The sequence below is a fragment of the Chelmon rostratus genome, chromosome 16 (genome assembly GCF_017976325.1).
Source record: "Chelmon rostratus isolate fCheRos1 chromosome 16, fCheRos1.pri, whole genome shotgun sequence".
NCBI lineage: Eukaryota > Metazoa > Chordata > Actinopteri > Chaetodontiformes > Chaetodontidae > Chelmon > Chelmon rostratus.
In genome coordinates this window covers 17,407,293-17,433,325 of record NC_055673.1, presented here as the reverse complement: position 1 = coordinate 17,433,325, position 26,033 = coordinate 17,407,293, and the positions used below count along the sequence as shown (strand labels likewise).

Genomic DNA, 26,033 nt, shown 5'->3' with positions numbered 1-26,033 from the left:
CTTAATGTATTTGGAAAGCTTGTCACTCGTCAGGGAGGACGGGGAGTATTATTTTCCTGTTGGATGGCAGTCTGGTGGGAGAAGGGCTCTGTTTTCCACTTCAATCTAATGTAATTATTCTTGTGTTTTAATGTGAAAGCATCAGTCATGTGGAGAATGCATTTCTCCGCATGAGCGTTACTCTCATATCGTCAAAAATACGTTTCATCTTTCCCAGGCGAGTCTGCTGGGCTGTGTGGTGATCCGGGCGTTCCTGTGCATGGCATCCGTCTTGGAGAGGAATTCACAGTGGCCAGCGTTGTCCGCTTCAGCTGTGAGCCCGGCTATATGCTGAAGGGTTCGCCAGAGAGAACCTGCCTGACCAACGGGACCTGGCTCGGCACCCAGCCTGAGTGCCACGGTAAGGAATGAGTGCATGTATTTACAGTGTGTGTTTTTTCTTTCTTCTCTGGCGAACAAAAGCTGGTAGAAGGCGATGGTGGACCCCATTTATACAGAGGATCACACTGCTTGGGGAGTTTTTGCCAATATGCTAGGAAGGAGACTGCAGCCAGTCGTCAAACTTTGGTTTCAGGGGCATAAAAATGAATTTTCAGCCTCATCTCCTCATCCCTTTGCCCTCACACCGATACTGGAGGGGTCACCGCAGTTCTTGCTCTAATCTACATGAGTTTCATGTAGCTGGACAAAGCCTGTCCTGTGGAGGTAGCTGTGGAAACACAAGTACTGAGATCATTGCTTGTGGCTATCCGGTCAATATATAGCCTCAGCCGGAGCCATGTATGCGTACTGTGCTTGGTGGTAAATCAAGTGTGCTCACATTGAGTGATGGACTCCACAAACCTCTACGTTATCAGTGATTCTGTTTATTATTCTTTATAGACAGAATCTCAAGGTTGCTCCCCCAAGTGAAGAAGTGTGTAAATGTTGGGGTCCGGTGAAGTGAGGGTAAAATCAGATCAACAGGCAGATTGGTGTGGCATCCACCAATTTGTGGTGAGGACAGCTGAGCTCTGAGGTAAAGCTCTCAATTTAGCTGTCAGTTTAGGTTCCAGCTGTCACCTATGGTTATGAGATTTGGGTAGCGAGCAAGAGACTAAAACCCTTCAGGGACGGGGTGAGCAGCTTGCATATGAAGGAAGAGCTCGCAGTAGAACAGCTGCTCTTCTGCAATGAAAGCGTCCAGGTGAGGTTGTTCGGGAATCATATCAGGATACCTTCCCCTACGTACTGTGGAAGTATTCTGGACACGTCCAACTGGACATCCTAGAGCAGACCCAGAAGAATATGGAGGGATTACATCTCCCATATGGCCTGCGAATGCCCCGGGATTCCTTGTGAGGAGCTGGAGGACATCGCTGGGGAAAATCATGTGTGGTTTACTGATTAAATGTCTACCACCACAATACTACACTGCTACGCTAAACCTGGATAACTGGTGGAAAATGAACGGATGGATGGTTTGATGGACTTCTTAGGAACGGTAATGCATGAACACAATATTTGACTGTAACGTCAAACAGGCCAGCTGGAGAGCTATGATGTTCACTGAACCTCTAATGCACTATAGACATACATAACATGTCTACATTCCTTCACTCGTAGTTCTTTTCACTCCCTTTCTTCTGCCTTTCCTCAGAAGTGGGTTTAATTACTTCAACTGCATCAGTTTTGCAAACATTTGCTTGAATAGATTTTTGTTAGAATTTCAGACACCCATCATTGTCCTCTATTGAAGTTAATGGTGGCATTAATGACTGTTTTAGAATATGGTTACTTTGCTAATGAGTATTTATATTTCACCATCTTTGCATTTTCATGCCTTTTCAGAGCTAGCTGATCACAACAAATCCCACCAGTGAATTGCACATTTCAAGCTTTCCTCCACCCAGAGATTGTGGCTAATAATGTGGTAACAGTCACCGACTGCTTTGCAAATGGACTGAAAGACACATCACAAATTTGCATGTCTTCTGCGTGCGTGTGTTTGTAAAAATGTAAAGCAGTGACAAGAGAAGAAAGAGGGACATAACAGAATGATTTCCCAAATAATTAAACTTCATGAGGCTTTGAATTGTTGTCCTTGTGTCACACCTGAGAAAGCTGATGGTCTGAATGTGAAGTGTGTGTCTGATAGAGCTGGGTCTTAATGCCCTACACTTAAACGGAAATAAGACAAAGATGTAACAAACAACATTTCAAACAACAAAAGAAGTAAGTGTAGTTCTTCTTGGTATCTGTGGGGGTTGTGTGCGTTACAACCTGTCCTTTTGATATTGCATGAACCGCCCATAGGTTGTGTCCACGGGTTTTTACCCATCTCCCAGAAACACTAAAATAATAAAACCATCCATAAACTTGCAGTAGCAGTTTTCCATGTTAAAGTTGGTAAGTTTTCTCTGCACTTATATAGTTTTTCTTTTTCCAGCCCCCTTTTTTTCACCCCCTGTGAAGACATGGCCCTTTTCTTTCCTCATCCTTGTATGCAGTGTGTTATTTCCAGAATCTTCATCCTGTCTCCAAGGCTGTTTTTTCTTGTGCTCTTAACATCCCCTTCACACACACACACAAAAACACACACTCACATACAAACCCCTCTCCACACGCCACCACCACCTCTCTCCCTTGCCTCACGCTGTTTCCTTCCCTCTCTGGTGTGCGCGGTATGCCCACTAGCCGAGGTTGCCCACCTGTTCTTGGTTGGCACAGACTTCAAGGGCCAGGCCACATCTGGTCATTACGGGAGGGCGAAGCCCACGGGGCTCTGAGGGCCCGGGGCAAGCTGGAGACTGTAATGAACAGAACCATCGCTGGCGGCCGGACAGACACCAAGGGACTTTCAGAGCAAAGGATGTGTCCATCAAAGTTACTTATGAAGTAGGACGCAGGGGAAGATGATGATGGGTGGTGGTTGGGTGGGTTCAGAAGAAAAGAGGGAAAGGGAAAACAAACCGAGTGATGAACGTATATCATACACATGAACGCATGTTGTTACATTTAAAGTTCTTTAACAATGCATGGAGCGTTCCACATCTTCCCCAGTGTCTAGTTGCTCCTGTCGCAACATGTTTGAAACGTGTTGCTGCATCAAATTCAGATGAAAGCAGATATTTACAAAAATCAATTAAGTTGATGAGGTCAGACATTCAACATATTGTCTTTAGCATTAGCTAATTATGACTTTCTGTTTTGTTTATGTGTTTAAGTGTCTCAACTTTTTTTGAAACTGGGGTTAAAGAAGTGTTTTCACTTTTAGTTGCTAACTAACTCACACTTTCTCCTCCAGTCACTTAGGATTTAGTCTGTTAATGAATATTATCTAATCATTTTCTTCTGTCCTCTCTCTCTCTCTCTCTTTTTTTTTTTTTAGTGATCTCCTGTGGAAACCCAGGAACTCCACGGAATGCCCAGATCCTGATCCACGATGGTCTAACGTTTTCCAGATCCATTACGTATGCTTGCAGGGAGGGCTACTACTCCACCGGCCTGCTGACCCGGCACTGCACCGTTAACGGGACCTGGACCGGCAACATGCCCGAGTGCTCTGGTAATTAACAGCTCTCACAGAGGAGGAACCTAAGAGTATATGTGCAAGGCTTATCTTTTTGTCCCCATTTAAATGGAAGATCACGCTCCAGTTGAGGATGCTTTTCTGTTTCCTCGGCTTATTCACATTTCTGAGTCGTCTGCCTGTCAGCCTCATCTTTATTTGTATGTCAACAATTGTTTACACTAAATAGTTATAGAACACATATCCAGGCCTTGTAGAGAAGGTGAATACAGGTTAAATAGCTATTATAATGCAAAGTGTTCAATGGTACACAAGAAATGCAGGACCGCATGTAAGTCAGGCCAGTGAGACGTTTTTTAGCGATGAATGACTCATGTGGATCCCCGGCTCAGTAGGAGAAAATTGCTTTGAGGCACGGCCCACTCCTGACTGACAGCCCTTTATCGTCATGCTTCACAAAAGACACACAGCTGCTGTACAGAGCCAGGAGACCCTGGCAAATAGAGGTCACTAAAGAGAACCAGTTCTTCTGAATGGAGAGGATAAACACTAAGCAGCGCCATTATGGATTCCAGACCTTGGTAATCCATAGGAGTGAAAGGGTACATGTCGCACGCATTTCGGTGGAACATCTTTAGAGGGCGAGGGACGTGCGGAAATCACTTTAGTCGAATGATTTCTATTGATCTGGGAAAAACTGTGTGCGAAATATGGATTTACTGGACAGAGGCGGTTTGGTAGTCTCCTCTCTCTATTTGAGCTTACTGTGAACGTAACAGAAATGTACACTTATTTAAACTTTTTGTTTAGCACCTACAGTCTCAAAGCTACAGGCTGCTTGCCAATGACACTGTCAGAATACCCTTATGCAAAAGAAGCTATCTCACCGTATCTTAGTCTCAGGATACATAGTCCTAGATTGACACTGTGGCTCCTGGTGGCACACTCTTTCCAGCCCGGAGGGAAATATAAGTGCTTGCTCAGTCAAGGGGAAACACTCCACCTCCAGGAGGCCCAGTTTCCTCACCCTACTGGGAATTTCGCTGGAATGTTGGTCATATGCATTTAATAATGCCTTCTTGTCCCAAGGCAACTTTTAGCGCAACTTGTCCTTTCGCGCCCTGGATTTTCTGCCTCAGACATTTACAGCAGAGCCGAGCCCCGATGCTGCTGAGTCACACGGTGGATTTCTCGCTGTTGTTACTCAATCACACTGTTTCCTGCAGAATGTAAAAGTATAATCAAGGAGAAATATGGTTCTTTTTTTGGAGCTTTAGGGAGCAGCTGTACAAGATCTATCACAATATTTAGTCTCTTTGTACCCTAACAACTCTAAACTGGAGACAGGCAAAGGACAGTGCAGTGGTAAAGATCAGCTGCATAGATCTAAGGAATATTTTTAAGCACATATTATAATTTAAGCATTTATTAGTATTATTATTATTATTGTTGTTGTTGTTGTTGTTATCCAAAGTACTGGTCCATAAATGAATGAAGTGCTAATTACCTGTAAAGACACATCAGCAAAGCTGCTTCTTGGGTTGTTAAGTTTTGTTTGGGAGGTGAACTGCTTGGATCAAGTGCATATAACAGTTCATTAACTCTGAGGCTCCATCTGGTCGTGGGATTTTAAACAGTTTGTTTACTTGATTGTATTTCATCATAAGTGTGCGATATTGATTTCCTGCTTTACCAAGTACAATCAAATGTAAAACAAATGAAGTCATCAAACAGTGGAGCTCAGACGTGATGGAGTAACAAACTGTATCAACTGGTTTTCTTAGCCCAAACAAATGTCCTCTTCATTTTCATCACGTTCCGCTTCTTCTGTCTTTATCATTTATTCATTTGTCCTTACTTCTTCGCCTTGTTTTGATTCTGTAGTAATCAACTGTGGTGACCCTGGAGTTCCAGCCAATGGGGTGAGGTTGGGCAATGATTTGACCTACAACCACACAGTCAGTTTCCAGTGTTCTCCCGGCTTCACCATGGATGCTGACCGGGCCTCGACTCTCATCTGCACCAAGGACCGCACCTGGAACGGCACCAAGCCTCTCTGCAAAGGTAAAGTTTTGTAGGATGTTGTGAATGGCAATACGGAGATAAGATCAACGTAGTCGATACAGGACGGGGAGGAGTGATTATGAAGGGCTGGAATGAATGTTAAAGGTGTTGTCGCAGAAGAACTAATACTTACCTGGAGTGGAACGCATCAAATGATTTAAAGGAGGATGCAGAATCCATGAAGTCCTGTAATGCCTCCTTGTCTCCTTGTAGCAATCGTCTGTGGTCCACCGCCTACCATCCCTAACGGACAGGTTGTCGGTACAGACTTCACGTGGGGCTCAAGCATCAGCTACTCCTGCAACCAAGGTTACCAGCTGTCCCTGCCCACTGTGTTAACGTGCCAAGGTAGCGGCAACTGGAGTGGAGAGAAACCCCAATGTTTCCGTAAGTGGAACCACGCTGGAATGCCGGATTACTTATGTCACTGATATCTTTCTGACATTTCCCTCACCCAAGTATGTATTAATATGTATGTTCCTTGTGTGACATTTAACCCCCTTGGAAAATCCTCCTTCATCTTTGCAGCTGTGTTCTGTGGAGACCCGGGGATGCCAGCCCAGGGGAGGAGGGAGGATCGAGGGTTCACCTATCTCTCCTCTGTCTCCTTCTCCTGCTACCCTCCCCTCGTCCTGGTGGGCTCTACCAGGAGATATTGTCAATATGATGGCACATGGAGTGGCACACAACCCTCTTGCATAGGTAAAATGCTCGTTTGTTCCTCCATTTATAATAATAATAATAATAATACATTTTATTTGGAAGCGCCTTTCAGAACACTCAAGGACACTTTACAGAGCAGGTAAAACACAAATAACACAAGATAAAATACAAGCACAATAAATAAAACCCAACAAAGACAGTAAAGTCTAACATGCTGAATGTATTAGAATGCAGTACTTGATGTATATCAAAGCAGTGAAATACAGGTGGGCTACAGGTGGTTGTTGGCAACAGGTTGCCAGCCTGGCCTTGTTCTATAATCAGGGCACAAAACATTGAGCACTATATGTGATTACTTTCATATAATGCTATAACAGTAGTATCCGTGTGAGAGACGCCTCTTACATTATGTTCTCCCTTGTAGTCCTGATTGCTTTTTGCAAATGAGAAATAATGCATGTAAAACCATTTGTCCCAACTAACAAGCTGCATTGTTTCTGTTTTTTCTCTCTGAATGCTGTAATTAATTAAACATTTATTAAGAACATTTATTTCACCTATTTCAGAATAACAGTGGGTTCAGTTAAATCTTTCTTGTCCGTGGAGACATAATGTATAAAGACTGCATGTCTGGCAATGCAAGACCTGCGCCAGAGGCCGATTTGTGACATTAGAAGCTGCCACCGTTTGCCGCCTGCGTGTAAAAACGCGTTAGTGAAACTGGTCCCAGCATCAAACTTCATACTTTTGCGTGCGCCTGTATCATCAGAAATATTGTTTCCTTAAGCGATGAACTTCCTTTAACAAGAAAGAGGAGAAGCATTTGAATTACAAGGTGTAAATGTGGATGTTGCAGTTAGAAGCACTCAAGGAAATAACACTGTAGTCAGACACAAAGTGCGAATAAATGGATCGTTCCAGCCCTTAGGCCCATTGTGATGTTTTAAGTGCTGTAAAATATGCACACATGCCAACAAATGACCCAATAACAGTCAGTTTAAACATGAATTCTTTATAGGCAAAAGCCACCAGAAGCACCAAGAACTTTGCATCATTTATCAGACACTTTTGACATCAGCCGCTGTTGAAAAACTGTAGTGCTATATGCAATGTGGGAAAGGTTAAATAAAGATTTAGAGATTTAATCAATTTAAAGGAGAATCTGTGTTACAGATGTGCAGTATGTAGCTACTGCTGACATTACTTTCCCTCCTCTCTTGCAACACCTGGTAGTTGCTCTAAATTCAGTGGACAGACTGGCCTCCTGTGGCGTCTTGTTCCAAATTCTAGATTTTATGATGACTGCTCTGAGACCGATTGAAGCCTCTTATAAATGTCAAGTCCCATTCATTCTTTTTTTTTTTTTTTACACTAAGCTCAAATGAGAAATGGCGCTTTTCCACTTTGGCCTACAGCCTGAGGAACTAGGATAAAATGAAGGTGGTAAATCAGGGCAGTCCTGTAATGATCAGAGTTGAAGCTGAATGACGCTTCCTTGCTTGTCCTGACTCTTTGTCGACTGCAAAGACGTGCAATTAACTTATTACTTGATTGATGTAATCAACTGGGTGTTGGAAGAAAAATGATGCAGTGAAACACATTCTTGCACAATGTTTTTAACTGATGAACAGGGCGTCTGGACTGATAGAGCCTGAGAGTTTGTCACAGCGTAATAATCTGCTCTGAGGGGGAATAGAGAGGTATTAGTGATCTGAAGATTGTGAAGACTGAGACTTTGTAGGATTTGTGTATGTGAGTTTGTGCATGTCGGAGAAATGTAATTTCTCCATACAGTGTCTCTAAGGTGGTGTGTGTCCTTGTGTGTGACATATATTAAATGCTCTAGCACTAGAGTAGTAATCACAGATTGGCTTTGTGTGTGTGTGTGTGTGTGTGTGTGTGTGTGTGTGTGTGTGTGTGTGTGTGTGTGTGTGTGTGTGTGTTTCAGATCCCAGTCACACGACTTGTGGAGACCCTGGCACTCCCCTCTTTGGAAATCAGAACAACAGTCAAGGCTACCAGGTGTGTATATATTGTCACACAGGAAGTTGAAGTCATGTATTGATCACAAATTGGACCCTTTCAGCGTGCGGTTCCATATCTGGTAGCACTAAAGAGAAAAAAAATGAAGCCTGAGAGGTTGTTTTTATGTTACTTATGTTCTGTCATGTGGGTTTTCTTCCTGTGTCAGTGGACCATACATTTCAGCCACAATGTGGGCTGCAAGGCTGCGTCAAAGACTGCCTCAGTATTGATGAGAAAGCACCGGCTTGTCAGCTCAGAGCCATCTCTCCTCTGATTCCATAAAGCATGTTAATAATGTAGAACCAGGGTTCTCCGTGCGTCTTCTACAAGTGTGCAGCAGGATCTGGTGCTTCTCAGTTCAAGGACAGCAAACTCCGGAGGGAAACAGACGGACTGGTGCGCACTGATTAATTTGCAAACCGGTTTGCACAATTAAAGGCTGGAAATCAATCAATGTGCTCCTTTCCCCCCCCTCGCATGTTCAGAATTTGTTCTTCCTCTGAGCTTATTTGTGAAGTTATTTTCCATACACGAGTTCATGGGGGCAGTGTATGTAAATTGCGTGAGTGTTGTTACTCTGCCCACACAGCGAAAGACAGATGCAACAACTGCAATAACGTTTGACCCCCCCGCTCAATTAATTATTATTTTCATTATTGATTCATGTGCTTTTTTTAATTCATCAGTTGATCTTTTAGCGTATGAAATGTCAAAAACAAAAGAAAAGAAGCAAATCCTCTCATCTGAGAAAGAAGCTGGAACCAGACAATGTTTTTACCGCTTTTTCTCGACTGAAACCATTAACAGATCATGTAAATGTTTGCAGATTATTTTTCTGTCCTTCTACTGAATGATTAGTCGATTAATTGTTGAAGCTCCGCACAGAGGTTACCATCTGCTGTGCTGTCGTGCAGCTTAATAATAATACGGTAATAGCAAACAGAGTGAAAATGAAAGTTAATGTATGAATTTTTGTTTTGAATCGATGCTAATCACCTTTTTGGGCTAATAGTGCCCAGAACAAATGATTTAACAATTTAACTGAATGAAACTGCAAAATCTGCTTGCTGATATACACGATGGCTGCTTGTGCTCATGTGTCCTGTTGCAGATCAGCAGCACTGTGTTCTTCAGCTGCAGAAAGGGCTACTTACTGCAGGGCTCCATTTCCCGCACTTGTCTGCCCAACCTCACTTGGAGCGGTTTTCAGCCTGAGTGCATTGGTAAGTACACAGCTGCCTGTATTGCAAAGACACGTGTATAGTTAGGTGGAAAACATCACCTTCAGCAAAAGGTTTGCATCACTCAAAATCTGACACCTACACATCCCATACCCTCTTCCTTGACCCCACACCTCCACCTTGCCTATCTTTTTAATTTTTTCTCTCCCACCATGTTTTTTTTGTCTTTCTTATATGTTGCTCCTCTGATCCCTCTCCCTGCACATATCCTCATCCCCACTTTTACCCGTTTCTCTAAAATCCCACTCTCTTCTTTGGTCTATTTAATCCTTTTCTCCAGCCCACCACTGCAGCCAGCCGGAGCTGCCAGCCCAGTCTGATGTGCGAGCCATTGAACTGCCATCCCTTGGCTACACGCTCATCTATACATGTCAGCCGGGCTTCTACTTGGCCGGAGGATCAGAGCACAGGACCTGCAGGTCTGATGGGAGCTGGACAGGGAAACCACCTCTCTGTGCAGGTATAAACATGGTTACATTACATACATAAGCAGCCATGGAGAAATACTCAATACTACATGTGCAATGACATGGACACACGTGCACCCTTGTTAGTACTGCTGCTGCTAAATTTCTACAATATTACTTATATATGACTTAAGAGACACAAACACATGCAGAGAGGCAGATCACATGGCCACCCATTTTCCCATGAAAACACGCAGATGTATTAAATACTTAAAACACTGCACGTGGTATTTATATCATGCAGTTTCCATTAGCACTCTGTATTGAAACCACTGGGGTCAGCACTGGCTCGCTATTCAGCTGTGTCTCAGGTTCGGAAATTGGGCTTATTCTGTTAATGTTGATGAATAGCTCTGTTAACACTTGCTTATTCTCAGGCACATGCCAGGGTAGGACGGCCCATCCATCACACAATTACGCTGCATGGAATTACACATGCACAGACTCCAACACACACAGACACACAAGCTTTAAAACATTAACAAGGGTGCAAAACCTGATTAGGCCAATGTATCCCATTGATTAGGTTAGCAGAAGTACCTCTTATAAATGGTGAGGCAGTGTTAACAAGGTCTAGCAGACAAATAGACTGCCATTAAGACACCCCCAAGCATTGGCCCAAATACATATAGGGGGAAAAAAATAGAGTCATCAACACACAATTATCTAGGATAGACGAATGCTAATGGGTTAAAGAGCAAGATGCACTAGAGGAGGGTATCCATGTGATGGATTCCACGCCAAGCCGTTGCTGAAAGATAGAAGGTGATGGGTATTTTTAAGGCCATGCCATTAAGAGTGAAGGAAAGGAAGAGAACTGGCCTTAGCACATGGAGGATATTAACAGCGCCTGTGGGCGCAGTGATGGAGGGGCAGCTCAAAAGACTGGCAGCTAATAAAGTACAAGGCTGTGGGAGTGTGTGCATGTGTGTTTGTTTGTGTCTGTATACATTTATCCGAGGTGATGTTTGTGCTCATAAACTACCATCAGTATACCTGTCTTTGTTTGTAGCCGCGTGTAAAGCCCTCCTCGCTCTGTTTGTCTGTGTGGGTGTATGTTTACTACTGCGGTGTAGTCCTGTGGCCCCGTGTGAGCAGTAAGGCATTATTAAAGTGCTTCCCCCGAAGCAGCCAAACTGTGTCTCTGACTTAGCCGTAGCCCCGACAGGGAAGACCGGGCTTCTCTTCGACGTTCGAGTCAAGCCCTGTCGCGGGCAGCCATCGCTCTGGCCGCCATGGGGGTTGTTAGTCATGGAGACAGACAGGAAGTGCTGATGGTGACATCCTCCTACTGCAATTACCGTAGAGTTGTTGTGTTTAAAAAGAAAATTGGATCTTTTATTCCCACTTGCTGAGGAATGGAGTGTACCTGTTAAGAGGACAAACATGTAAATTGTTTTTTCCTCAGCCGATAATCGCCCAAGTGGAAAGAGCCCAGTGGGGACAGTGCAAGAGCCACCCTCCAAATTACCAGGTGAGACACGTCCTCCAACTTATATTTCTTTCAAATATTTGTTCCTCCTATGTCTGTGCTGCTCAGTGGAAATCTGAAGATGTTAGATCTGTGTCATGGATAAGGACCCTCTTCAAAAGTAGATTCATTTTGCTTTAGTTTGATTCACCGGTGTCCAAATCAGCATGTTTATCAGAATGATAACATGCTTCCTCTGCCTCTTTCAGTCCCTGGTGGTGTATTCGCTAAGAACTCTCTGTGGAGGGGCTCCTATGAGTACCTGGGGAAGAAGCAGCCGGCTATGCTCAGCATCACTGCCTTTGAACCCTTCAGCAACCGCGTTAACGGGACACTCATCGACCACAGCGGAGTGGAACTCAAACTGGCCGGTTGGTACACCAACACCAGAAGTCAAGAGCTCACACATGACCATAGTCTCATATCAGACACCTGTCGCTTTGCGGGTTTTCATGCCTGATAAATTCAAATGAGGACAAGGAGCAAAGGAACCTGTGAGGTCCCCGCGTGGAGTAGATCATTGCTGTTACTGAACAGCGGACATTTAATTATTTTTCCCGCGGAATAATTGCCATGCAGCTGTGGTCATTAAGACCCAAATCTGCACCGGCAACAGCTTGGACACTTCGCTCCTCTGTACCTGGACGCTATCAATCTTCATCACAGGTGTAGTCAGAATTAGTTTCTACAGCTACAACTTGCCACACTCTCCTCTGAAAGTAATGTCGCTGATTCAGACTTTTGGATTATTGCTGTGTTGGCACAATATACTAATTACATTGCATTATTGCAAAATCGTTCAGGACAAATCTTCACATCAGTTTAAACAAAACATTTTTTTTCTAAATACTGCAACAGTCTCAGATAAACAGTCTTGCTTTTTGCACCTGGCCCTCATAAGCTGGTATGTTATTGTGCCTCGTAAGGGATAAGTCTGGGGATATTCTGTTGTCTTATTGTCAACAAAACCCATGAATGAAACGTTGTATCATTAAAGTTTTAGTGCTTTATTAAGAATGATACAAGAGAAATGAATAGTCTTGATTTTTCTTCTGTGCTGCTGAAGCCAGAAAGCATGAGGAAATGCAATATTTGCTCAAAGATTTGTAATTATGTATGACTAAACTAATAAATGAACATGATCTTGAGGTTCCTGGTTTGTGCTGGAATTTCCATGCTTACATCGCTGCTAAAGTTATACTTGTGTCTGAGCTGCAGTCAAGTCTGCGGTGAGACTTTCTGTCAACAAAGACGAGCCGCCAGACAGACGAGGGAAAGAGAAGCTACGATTGGAGGATGAATCAGATTTAGCTTTTTAAATTCCCTGTGTATAAGTGTCTCATATCTATATCGCATAATCCTTTTCAGTTGGCTGTGAGTGTGGCTGCTGCTCCAAAATAACTGTAAACCCTTTGTTTTGTCTTGCAGGCACATATAAGAGGGAGGAAGCTCAGCTGCTGCTACAGGTCCACCAGATCAGAGGCCCTGTGGAGATCTTTGTCAATAAGTTCAAAATAGACAACTGGGCCCTGGACGGACATGTAAGTACAAGACCGGGGTCAGGTTCAATAGCTGCACCACTCTCGCACACACAAACACACACCCCTTTATTGTGAACTATGCACGAGCACACATACACACTAACCTTGTCACTCTGGGGAAATGTAGGGCCCACCAAGAGTTTTCTCTTTAATTAAAATGTCAGTTAAATCATTGCCTGGTAATCAGGACTCGACAGACCCCCTTCCACTCCTCTCTCCCATATTATCCTCCAACTGCAGGCACCTCAACTACACACACACATACACACACACAGACACACACACACACACACACACACACTCCTCAAGATAGAATTATAAATACAGGTCACAGTATATGTGCATGCGGTTTCACGCGCGTGTGTCACAAGCCTCACAGCACATACGAGTGTTTACGCACCAGCGTGTTGTGCAAAGTGAAGTATTCCTCTCGCGCAACATGCTTGCCTGCGTGCGCCACGCGGCTGAGTGTGTCCATGTTTGCGCTCTTGAGCAGAAAAACGTCATATTAAATGTCAGCTATAAGAGCGCCTCTCAGCTCCTTTGACATGATATTTCATTTTCTGCGTGCAGCAGCTGCTGACACTTTGATGATACGCTCCTTTGTAAAGCCTGGATGTGACACATAAAGTGTCTGTCTTCCATTGCTCCCTCTCCCTAGGTGTCCTACATCTCCTCATCCAACTCCTTTGTGTACCAGGGATTTGTCAGAGGAAAAGGCTTTGGCCAATTTGGTCTCCAGAGGCTGGGTGAGTGAGCTGACCACTTGGTTATAGAAGCCATACTGAGCAAGTGGCTCTCTGGGGGGAAGACTGTATGTATGTGGGTTTTCTGTTTGGATTTCTATCACGGAAATCTTTCACTTAAAGTACGTGTAGTATTCTTAACTGTAGCCGCGAGTGCTTTCACAGCATGAAATGTGCTGTGTTGGATTGATCACTTGCTTACTTTTACAAATGTGAAAACAATTTTGGAGAATGCGGCTGCGAATCCAGCGCGACAGTTCACAAACATGATATATAGTCAGAAGATTACAGCCACACGTTCACACACAGCACAACACAGCCAGACAGATCTTTCCTTCGGGAGTTTGTGGGTAATGCATTGATGCCTGTGGAGTTTTTGCCATATCAAGTAACCCCACATATCGCAGTTTTGATACAGTGAGCATCATTCGTTCTTTGGTTCCTTCAGCGAATTCGGCTCCGCTGTCACAGGTAGAGAACGATTTTTTTTTCAAAGGGCTGCAGCTATCCATATATTCTGCTTCATGTTTGTGACCTAGAAATCTCAGCCATGTGATCCTCCTCGCTGTGATTTCTGCAGTTTGTATACAGTAAATCCGTACATCCTGCCTCCATGGAACTGAACGGCTGCTGCAGCCAAGCATGTGTGTGTGTGTGAGAGAGGGAGATATATTTTTTTTTTCTCTCCATTTTCTCTCTGGTTTGATGCATCTGCAACTGCTAACGCACCCCTCGCTTCTGTTGAACTAAACAAGGAACATATGGAGGAGAAATGTACAGTATGTAATGTTCTATCCACCTATGTTGATGTGTGTTGGAAAAGGATGGGGAATTTGCTGCTCTTCTTATTAGATTTTGCCAGTTCACAACATTGGTTTACTACTGCCACCCACTGTTACAATGCAGTTAAAAAGGATGAGAATGTGTGAAAGCATGTTAATTCATCAATGTAAAAAACAGTAGCTGCAAATCTGAAAGAGAGAGAGACGTTTCTTCCCCATCATCATCAATTAAGTATTTGTATGAACGTCGACATGTTCTCCCAGAGCAAACCTCTCCATCAACCATCAGTGGTGGTTCAGTAAGAAATGTCTTTTTTCATGTAGCCTGGACAGCCGTAGCCTCTCACTAAGCCTCTGTGGCAGACTGTGTTCAGTTTGAGATGTTATACCTGAGGGAAACTTGAAAAAACTGCTATGTTTGTGTGAATATGTAAAGCTAAAATCCTCCACACTTTATTCTATATTCCATATGTGACACAGATCTTCTGTCATCTAATCCATCTCCACGGTCAAGCCTTCTTCTTTTTGCTAAAGCTGGTGAGGGTGACAGGTTTCACAGGACTTTTAAAAAGCAAAGCTCGGAACGGCGTGGCTCCTGTTCCAGCTGCAGGACAGACTGAAGAGTGAAAGCGCAGGAACAAAAACACGTCAGATATGAGCAGGAATTTGGACTTGACCAGTTTAGAATTGGTATTAATGCAGATTAAGCGTGTGTATGCCTGGTGCAAATTGTGTGAACATAGCGAAAGTGGATGTGAAAATCTGCTGTAATGAGAGAGGTGCTTGAACAGCAGGTGCAGAGCCCCCTCCCCTCCCCACCCCCTCCCCCCCCGCAGCACCACCCTGCCAGAGCAAACAGCTCTTTATTAATACAGAGGACTGGGGCTGCTGCCAGAGCGCTCGTGTGTATGTGTGTTTAAGTGTGTATGAGAAAAACGGATGTGAGTCTGGGAGGCGAGTCGGACGTCTCGGAAACTATCCTCCTCAATTTGTCGAGGTGTTCGTGTTTTGCTTTTAGCTCGGCGGCGGCATTAAACCTTCGCCTGCACAAGTGTGCTTGTGCATCCGTTTGTGTGCTCGCGCTCATGCGGTGGGGGGTTGATTGGCAAACACCGCAGAACCCACTAATTGAATTCTTCCTTGTTTGTCACTCGTCCTCTATTGGCGCTTTTTTGGCATTCTGTGACAAACAGGTGGGCTGTCACTCCTGCGCTGTTGCTGTTGCAGACACACACCTCCATGAATTACAGAGTGAATCTGAAATGACTTAATAGCTGTTGGCCTTTGATGCCAGTAATTAAGAGTCATTGTTAGGATAATAGAATGTGACATTCTCAGGGGGGCAAATGAAAATAAAGCAGCGCAATAAACTTAAGAAAAAGTCACTTGTCTATTATATATAAATTGAGCCTCCTTGTCAGCCCTTATAGTTCCTTTTATTTCGCTGTTTTATTTGCCTTAAACCTTTATCATTATAATGTCTGCTGCTGAAGTCATCTCCTACTGCAGTGGTGCCAAAGCAAGGGCTCAGTGTCTTATTTCTTTTTTCCTCCAGAGAGTTTAGACCCCAGCAGAGACAACCCTGGCTACAACTTTGCGTCCAACAGCAGCTCAGTGGCGGCAGCCATCCTAGTGCCTTTTATAGCTATGATCATTGCAGGCTTCGCTCTGTACCTCTACAAACACAGGTAAGGTTCACGCCATCCATATATTCCACAGCACTCGTCATCTGCAGGCATCGTTCTAACATTAAGTCTGCCTCCATTTGGAAGCAGCGTTAGTCACGGTTTAATTTGCCTCTGCAAAGTTAGCTGTTTTCAGATAGGAACCTTGCTTGATTTCTCTTGAAAGATAAATTTGCATTCACCCTCCAAAATACATTAGCTTGATATGGATTTTGCCAATGCGCTAAGGCATGTGCTGACCTCAAAATGAGAAAATCATCATCTGTGATATAGAGAGAAAACTCCCCCACCCCGACTGGAAAACTAATTGGTTTATAACAGTGAGACACAGTGAAGGAGTCAGCTGCTCGATGCAGTGAGTGACTGAGTGAGCGATGAGGAATAAGTGAGCGAGCGACCTCCATTCCCAGATGCAACTCTCACAGTGCTGATGTGACAATTAAAAAAGACGCTGCACTACAAATCAGTCCAGCCAAATCCATATTGAAACAAGCAGTCGATTTATCAGTTAGTCAGTTGCTATTGATATAGCAGATTAATCATTTCTGTCATTTATTTGGCAAAAGCACCAAATGTTTGCTGGTGCCAGCTTCTCACATGCTTTTACTGTTTTATAGAAGAAGACCCAAAGTCCCCTTCAATGGCTACGTGGGCCATGAGAACACCAACGGACGGGCCACGTTCGAGAACCCGATGTATGACCGCAACATCCAGCCCACTGACATCATGGCCAATGAGACAGAGTTCACAGTCAGCACAGTGTGCACAGCTGTATAGCAACTGCTTCCTCCAGAGGTAAGAATCAGAAAGCAGGGACCTGAGGCGTCCTCAGATCCACGTTCCTCTGAAAGTAGATGACATTATCAGCTGATGGCTAGCTTGAGCTAATCACACATCCGAGGCATCAAAACTGCTGAAGCAACAAGACACAGATTCTCAGCATCCAGCTCTGACTAAACCTTTTACACCGTCCCTCTAGAATTTTCTGAGGATAGAAAAATGTGTGATTGGATTTTTTTTCTGCTTCCTTTGATCTGCATCTCTCATATTAATGAACTTCATTCGGCTTGTTTATGCTTTATTAAAAAAGATAGAGTATGTATTTTTTATTTGAACACTGATGAGAATATTACATAAATGCTCTTATCTTCTCTTTTCTCTGTGATTTCCCTCATCTGTATACCCATTCTTTTGGTTATTGCTTACCTTCTCTTTGTTTATTTCCCTTTAATCTTCCTTCTTTTGGCTTGCTTTGCTCTTTCCCGATTCCTCTTTTTCTCGCCCTTCTCTCGTCCTTTCTCCCACACCCCTTACATCCACCCATTCATCCTTTATTCAGTTAGGGAAGGAGAGGTGCGCCACATCTTCGCCTCCCTGCCAACAGAGGACATCTATACTTCCTTGAGCAGAGGGCAAGACAAAGATTATTTTATTTGCTGAAACACATTCAAGAAACATCTCCAGCGGCAACGGCTCTAACCCGCAGGAGACAAGAAAGAAAAAAAAAAAAGATAGAAACCATGCAAAGACAACAACGACTGTAACAAACGCCAACAACAAAACGCTTTTTGTAACTTTACATGGTTTCTTGATCATTTTCCCATATTTCGAGGAAAAGCTTCCACCTGAAACTGCAGGTCGAGCGATGCTGGATGCAAAGCTGTGATGACTCTTCTCACCGCCCGCCGCTTAAACCCAAAGGGAATTTCCCAACTTTAAGGTCAACTTTAAGTCAAGAAAATTGACCTGTAGCTAACGGAGATCTCTGTGCAAGTGAACTGTCATGGCGGACAGCCCCGCGGTGGCCTGTGTGAGTCAGAGAGAGAGAGAGACGGTCTGGACTGTTTCGATTCACTCTTCTCTCTGTTTTACATTTGCTTTTTTTTTCTCTCCCTCTCTCTCCCTCTCTCTCTCTTTTTATACGCTGCTTGCTTTCTGTGATGAGTAATTGGGAACTTTGTTTTTCCCCAACCGTCTGCTCCTGAGACTGCTGAAAGGTTTCATCGGAGGCCGTGAGTCTCTGGCTGGGGATGAATTAAACATTCAGTACGTTTTGAGGGCCATGTTGGACACACATTCTATCGTTGCTTTTTGAGCATGTCTCAGTCTTTTTTTTTTTTTTTTTAAAGCAGGGATGAAATTCTGCTTGCTGAGGCAGCTGTGTCCAGAGCAGGGGTTAAAAGGAAGCTGGGGCAGCTGAAAAAAAGCACTTAGCGAGGGTGTGGAGAGAATTTATGTGTATCTGTGAGCGAGAGAGACGGCGTGCATGTGTGTGGCGGTTGCATCTGCAGTCTGCCCAAAATATCTCCTATCAGTTTTGGCCCACGTGACAGCTAATTTGAAAGAATTTCTCCATGTTTGTTCTATTTTATTTGAAAGAAATTCTGAGGACCGGGACGTTCCGGACACCAGTACAATGAAACAAACATCTTCCATCTGCTTTCTCGTTGTTTTCGGTGATTCACGTGCAATCGCTTTGCATTTTTGTAGGTGGGAGAGACTGAAAAGGATGAACAGATCCGCCTCTCTAACCGATGCACCTAAATAAAAATGTTTTGCTAGGGGCAGTGCTCTCAGATTTGCTCCGCGTAAGCATCAGTTACGACCTTGCTGCCACTGTCGCTCTGAGGGTCAAAGTAGGGATGGCAACTGCGATACAGTTTATTTCCATGGATTTATGAACACCTTGGGACCACATCTCCATTTTTTTTCTCCTTCATTTCCTCAAATAAAAAGCAGCTGTAGCATTAAGTTACACGGCAACAAGTGGCACATTCTCTGTGGAAAGACTGCGAGTCGGACATCAAATTCTTCGCTTTTGACTTTCTTTTTACTGACGGATCCACCTTCACATGCTCCTGCAGCTTTAAGGTGGTGCGTACTGTATTATCCCTGAGATCAAGATGCAGTATGAGATCCTAAGACTCGGCCTTAGGAAAACAAAGATCAAAGTGTGGTCATGTTTGAACTCCCTCAGAATGTTCAACTGAGGGGGTTTCAGTCTGAAGAATGGATGAGTCAGTGATCTGTTCCCCCGGATTACGTTCAGGTCCTTTCCTCCAAGTTAACTCCTGACAGCTCCATCCTTCTGAAAAAGAGCAGGGCTGCTTTGTTTTGTCTTCGCTCGTCATGGAAAGCGTTGCAGAAGGCTTCCTCAGAGCCGTGACCGCAGGGGAGGTGCCGGCATGCTGATTACTCCCATGCATTAAATTGGAAATGATAAATAAGATACAGTGTTTATGCCTCTAATGCTAATGCTCCTCAAACCTGTGGCAGCTGAGGAGTGATATACAGAAAACATTGTTTTAAAAGTGCGACACGGAGGGAACTATCATCAGAGATGACAGCAGGACTCCCCCTGGTTTGTGGCATGCCTGAGGAGAAGAGAGGATTCGAAACATTAATGCTTTTGTGACCGTTAACATGTGTGTGTAAAATGTACGTGAGCGGCAGAGCCGAGGGACGGCAGCCTGCTGGATTTCAAACGCCCTGCTCCCGGCTATTTACCACTTACTGTCCCCATACCTGTGTATCCTGTGGATGCTGAGTGGGGTGAATAGTGCTCAAATTTCACCGCTGCAAATTGAGCCATTACATGCAATTTGCGTTAATTTAGCCCTGCTTCACCGTCAAACCCATGTTGAATCCTGAATTCATCTCACCATTATCACTGACAGGACGGATCCTCAATTATGTAACATTTGACTCCAAAAAAAAAAAAAAAAAAAGCTGTCGAAAACATCCATACTTCTTCTTCTTTGATTCACCGTGTACTCTCTGACAGGAAATATGACTTGCATGGATTTGTTTTGGTAAATTAACATATACATTATATGAACATAAAGGCAGCAAAGTGGCTTTCACAGCCAAAATCAACCTCCGTACAACAGGTTTTATTAATGAAGTCTTTAAAATCACCTACAGTGCATAATTTCCCTCAGAAACCCCGGCCTTTGAAACCAATCACTGTATTGTTCCTTCAATCAGTTTCGCTGTGGGTCAGTAATTGCTTTTACAATTTTATTACTTTTAAAGCTCTCGCTTATCTTGACAGTACAGATAGAATATTGCCCCTTGCCTGCTCTGGTCCTGAATTGATGGAAAGGGAAACGATTGAATTACCCTGGAGATTTCAGGGGGAGAGGAGCAGTTGCACTCCCATTATCTTGCAGACATTGGTACTCAGTTCTCATAGTTTTGTGCGGCTGTTGCATTGTGCATTTCATTTATTCTCATTCTGAAAATTGCTCCAGATATTTCAGCCGAGTCGACAGCTTCATTACATTCCAGTTAGGTTCTGTTAAGGCCACTCTGAAGTGGTCTTTCCATTCATTCCTCCCATGGCAACGTTTAACACACATTGCAATGCGTTATTAAGCTGCGTTGAGTATTAAACAAACAAATGTGAGATCGGACATGATGTCCTGACTCTTTAGATGGAAGCGATCTATTTGACTAGACTTAGACTGTAGATTTGGACAAACATAATAAAGAAGCTCACACAGCTATGATTGTTTTTACACACAAGGGCTCAGTCTCACGAAATTCAGAAATGGTTTTAAAGCGCCAGACTCACTCCCTCTCCATGTTTTTTTTTAACCTCCTCCAGTCTCCAATAAGCACTTTACGTTCATTACAGTGCCTTGGTACAACCCCATGATACGATGAACCTGCTTGAGAGGCTGTTTGTGTTTGGAAAGGCAAACCTCGTCATTTCTTTGCTAGGATTGGGGGGATTATAATGCTTCTTTGTGTCAGATATGAAATTAGAGGTCTTTCTCTGGTTTTCAGTCCGTCTGTGTAACCCAAACACACAGACACACACCTGCAGAAAAAACTGGGAGCTCTTGGCATCGTGGTTTTGATCTTGCAGGGGGGAAAAAAAACTGAGCTCGTTAGGATCATGTCAGAGGAACCTTCGTTTGTATGCCCCTCCTAAATGAGCAACGAGCTCATTAGTACTGTGCTTCGGTGTGCGAGGATTCGTGGATTTTATGTGCTTGTCTGCATGTTTGACTGTTTGTGCTGTCTGTGTTTTCGAGAGTTAAAAAAAGTTAACCTTTTCAACCAAAGAAAGTTATCCACATTCAGCCGAATTAGAATTAAGCAAAATTAAGATAAACAGATTAAATCAGTTCTCAATGTTGCTTCATCTAGTTCCAAGAGTTAGAAAAGTTTTTAATGGGGAACAAGACATTTTCAAAAATTCATGCTTGTAATTTTGCAGAAATGGGAGTTTTCACTTAATAGGCTCTACATCTACAGAAATATTTTCTTTTTAACTGATCTGGGTTAGTCCAGAAAGTTCTCAAAGAAAGTGCAGTGCAGTTCTATGAAAATGAAGATCAGTGAGTTCTGGATGGAGCCGTATTATAAGAGTGTGAAGAGAGTCTTTCTTGATAGCAGCTGGCTACTTCCTGGTTCTCTTTGCATATTTTAAGACAGAAACTCTGTTCATCCTGGGTTCATTTTCGTTATCAGGCAGACACAGCTCTGAGTCCTCTCCTGCTCGCCATCTCTTCTATAATGAAGCACACCACGGCTATGTTCTTTGAGTTCCCATTGAGTTCACCGAATTCTCTCACAGTCAGGGACGAGACCGAAAGCTTCGCAATTTTCTCTCTGCAGCCAGAGCTCTCACTCTCCAGCACGGGCCGCGGCGTACACGCGTCGAAAAGCCAAGTGATCCGCCAGTCGTGCTGCGTGACGTACTCCGCATCAGCCATCACTTGTAATCTCCCATCCTTCATTGTCACCGCATATTGACGGCTACAACGAAGCCACGCTCACTGCTGTGTTTTTCAGGCCCATCCCATACAATTTGCCTTCACTATTCAGCCCATTTCAGCGTGTCTGCTGGACTCAAGCATGGGGGAGAGGGAGGCTTTGGAGCTCAGATGGATTTGATTCTGTAAATGGAGATAAGAATGGACTGTTAGTTCCACGATTTGGGATCGGATCAGTGGGGTTGTTACTGAAAAACTACTGAATGTATTTCATTTCACTGAGTGCATCAGAATTTATCTATACTGTGTTCAATATCTGTAATCCCACAACTGCTCCTCTGTGTGTCTGCAGTAATGAAAAATGTGTTACCAAAATGTGTCATCCTCGGAATAAAAACAGAATGTCCAATTTATCTAGAGTATAATATAGCAAAATATTTACAGAGAGCTGCTTTTTATCACCACAGACTTTATAGTCCTGTATGTTTGTCATAGCAACAAAGTTATTACAAGGTCCCATGTTTTTTTGTTTTTTGTTTTTTTCCTCTCCCAAACATTATGTCACGCCAGCGCAGTAGATCTCTCGACTAACTCTCACGGCAGCCAGTAGCGCCTCAGCGCGATCGACGCAGCCCTCGAACGCCTCAACAAAACAACGAAACAGTGAAAGACAAAGATTCAGTGTCGCTGTCTTGCTGTACACCAAAAGGGTTTCCTGTAAAGATGTGGACTAACGCGGACTTGAGCAGACTGTGTGTAACTACAGAGAGCAACTATAAGAGGGGAAGTGTTCACGAATAAAAAACCTTTTTTGTACAGAGATATATTTTTATGAAAATACATTTGTAATATAAAAAGAAAAAATGGATTGACATATATGTAAATGTTTTTCTTTTTCATTATTGTAGTACAAATGCTAGTGGGGAGTATATGAAAAATCTCTATATATAAATATATATATATATAAATATATATACAAAGAAAAATAGAAACAAGGCTTTTGTATATGTAAAAAAGATTGTACATAAAAGTTTACATACATACTGTACATATGTAAGACCCACCATGGCTTGTCTGCAATATATAAAATGTATTTTATCCGTCTGTATATGATGCTTTGCATTGTGTCTAAGCTTATTCTACTTTCTTGAACTTGAAACTTATTTTGAAGGTTTTGGAATAAAATATAAAACCTACTTTCCATCGGGGTCTTTATTGACTGCATGCGTTTGTCGCCCCAAGGCCGGACTCCAGTAGCAAATCATGCACAAGCCTCTGGGGATAATAAGCAGTGTCACTGTATATAACCAGAGTTCCCGGTGCAGCTTCTCGTATCTTTGCCAAGATATGTGCTTCCACTTATCATGGCGGGGATTAATGTTTCTTACAGCACACAAACGTCACATCCTTTGTGCAGCATGGTGATGTCCCGCCTCCACTCTTGCATTGATACTTGCCTGTTCAGGCGTCTCTGGCTTCATGTTGACATGAATAACAATTTTAAAGGTTTAATGGCTCACAGTGACACAGTTTCTCCAGCAGTGGGTTACACCAGCTATTTGTAGGTCTGCTACCAAGTCTGTGTTTAAAGTCCTGTAACATCTAGCTAGTTTCAAACAGGTGATTTAGTAAATTGGGTTTGCACCATTAAAACTAAAGTAAAGGCTGGTAATGTGTAAATCAGTTGCTAGGAAACATCTGTTGAGTTGAAAAGCAATTAACTATCTAAACAGGAAGTCACTGTAGTATAACTAGCTATCGCAGAACAGATTGTACTGTGCTATTCTGTGAAATGTAATCTTGAATTTTCCCATTTAATGTAGTTATCAAGCAATTTGATCACGTGTCAGGTGTCCACCGTATCCCATTTTCACTGTATACAGACGTAACAGTGGGAAAAGTGAAAATGATGAAGCAGATGATGGGTGTGGATGCTGACTCGCTGCCGCATCGTGTCATCATGTCATCGTTTGCTGGCGCATTAGAACAGAACCGATTCGTCACCTGTAAATAGCATTAACACTGTTACTGTGCTTCTCATACTATGAAAACTAGACTGTGTTTTCCAGATTGTTTCAGTTAAGTGTTATGTGAATCTTCACTGCGTAGCATTATGTTATATGTTATGTCACAATGAGATCCAATTGTTTGCTCAATAACTTGAATGTAATCTGAAGGAGACTACAGGCAACATCTTATTGGTGCAGAGAAAAACCAATCACATTCAGTAGGTGCTTGAAATATGTGATGGGAATAAAATTGAAAGTAATGGAAATCTTAATTGGATTGTATTACTCCAATGGCAACCTTGATTGAATCAAGCTAACCTGTTTAAAGTGTTTAGAAAGCAGGTGCAGTGATCTGATACTGCCTCCATCTTGGTAGAGTCAAATCTGTAACATCATACAGGAGCCATAGTAAAAAGTCAGTATCAATGGAGGAATGGAACTGAATACATTTACTCATGTACTTTACTTTAATATAACTTTTACATCCCTGCGTTTATTTCCCAGCTTAAGTTACTTTACAAAATACATTTTTTCCCTGCAAAATCTATGAAGCGCATATAGAATATTTCTTGTTATAAATTAAACTACGCAGCAGTTTTACAAGTACAGCTGAAACAGTTGATTATCAATCAGCTGTTTTTCTCATTCCTCATTTTTAATGCAGAAAAGTTTCAGCCTCACAAACGTCAAGATTTTCTACTTTTCCTTCTACTTGCTTTAATAATTTTATTTGTAATATTTTTTTTGTAAAATGTGGACAGTTGGTTGGACAAAACAAGCACTGTGAAGGTGTCACCTTGGGCTAGTTGTGGTGGACATTTCTCATATTTTCAGAATTTCTCCAAACCAAACAAACCGATTAATGGAGAAAACAATGAGCAGATTAATCCGTAATGAAAATAATGATTAGCTGCCGTCCTGCATGAAATGAGCTCCACCTCAACAAAATACATGTGCAATAATAATCTCGTGATTTTACTTTAAATACTTCAGGTACTTTGCATTTTCCTGATTTACATACACTTACATACTTTTACTTCAGTAACATTTTCAATGCCGTACTTCTACTTTTAACAGAGAAGTTGCTCATTTGTAGTGTTTGTAGTTTTACTGAATTGAGGGATCTGAGTACTTCCTCCACCCCTGGTTTATGTTTAAGTAGTCTGCAGCGTGAGGCCCGGCTCTTTACGGCCGCGCTGCTGTAAATGTTTGAGCTGCCTCAAATGTGAAGTTTTCAAAACACAGCAGGAGACAGAAAATGAGATTTTAAAAGCCCCAAATCTCGGCAGTTAACATACTAAATAATGCATTGTTGATCTCGACATCATCGTCATAAAAACAGTCTGGGCCTCTCTGCATTCCATGATTTAATGTATTTTATATTGTGACAGTGTAGGCATGAACGCACGCCTCCAGAATTGCATTTAGTTCTCATTTTCACTGCAGCAAAGTTGATAACGGTGGAAAATGCCTTGCAGCCCCTTTTTTGTATTTTTGAAGTACTAATAGCCTGCTGAGAAAATGCCCTAATCTTATCTTTAATACAGAAGTGAGACGCGTAACACTTTGTGAAGAGGCTGAAAACAAGCTTTAATCACAAATCTTTTTCTTTTTCTTCTGCATCCTTTGTTACTATATAATAATGATTTCTCGTACCATCTCAGGGCATTTCTGTATGTATAGTACTTTTAATCACTTATATGGTGTTAAGGAAGGGGGGTGTGTGATTTCTGTGGTAATCTGTCAAAAAAAGCCCCTAATTGAACTTCTCCGGCTGCACTAGCGCGCTCCATATCACACGAAATATTTGAACGACTGCTCCTGCTGGTTCAAATAAGCGAGCGTGCGCGTGTGTGTGTGGCTGTGTTTCGCCCGAGCACTGGCAAGGTTACAGCCTTTTCTTGATTGATTAAATCAACAGCCATACACGGGTCATTAGTCACTCCTGTTCTCGACCAGGTTTCCCACGGCGATTAATCAAACCTTGTCGAGTCGCCCTGACCTGCGAGAGTGTTCCTTCACAGCAGCCGGTTAGCCCTCCGTCCTCAGGACTGGACTGTAAAAAATGTTCATGGCCTCAGTGTTTGTGTCCCGAGTCAATG

At 43.0% G+C, this 26,033-nt stretch overlaps 1 protein-coding gene across 1 annotated transcript in view; it reads left to right on the top strand.

The window, feature by feature from the left end:
* The window catches only part of csmd2 (CUB and Sushi multiple domains 2), a 223,431-nt gene extending 200,804 nt beyond the window's left edge, over positions 1–22,627 (top strand). The window contains exons 58-72 of the mRNA XM_041954696.1: positions 218–400; positions 3,371–3,547; positions 5,396–5,575; positions 5,789–5,962; positions 6,104–6,277; positions 8,187–8,260; positions 9,375–9,486; positions 9,785–9,964; positions 11,380–11,445; positions 11,652–11,813; positions 12,871–12,983; positions 13,645–13,732; positions 16,067–16,199; positions 16,814–16,991; positions 22,493–22,627. Of these exons, the coding sequence (XP_041810630.1) occupies positions 218–400; positions 3,371–3,547; positions 5,396–5,575; positions 5,789–5,962; positions 6,104–6,277; positions 8,187–8,260; positions 9,375–9,486; positions 9,785–9,964; positions 11,380–11,445; positions 11,652–11,813; positions 12,871–12,983; positions 13,645–13,732; positions 16,067–16,199; positions 16,814–16,973 (1,976 nt within the window). The 3' untranslated portion in view covers positions 16,974–16,991; positions 22,493–22,627. The remainder of the gene's footprint in view (positions 1–217; positions 401–3,370; positions 3,548–5,395; positions 5,576–5,788; positions 5,963–6,103; positions 6,278–8,186; positions 8,261–9,374; positions 9,487–9,784; positions 9,965–11,379; positions 11,446–11,651; positions 11,814–12,870; positions 12,984–13,644; positions 13,733–16,066; positions 16,200–16,813; positions 16,992–22,492) is intronic.
* The last annotated feature ends 3,406 nt before the right edge of the window (positions 22,628–26,033 follow it).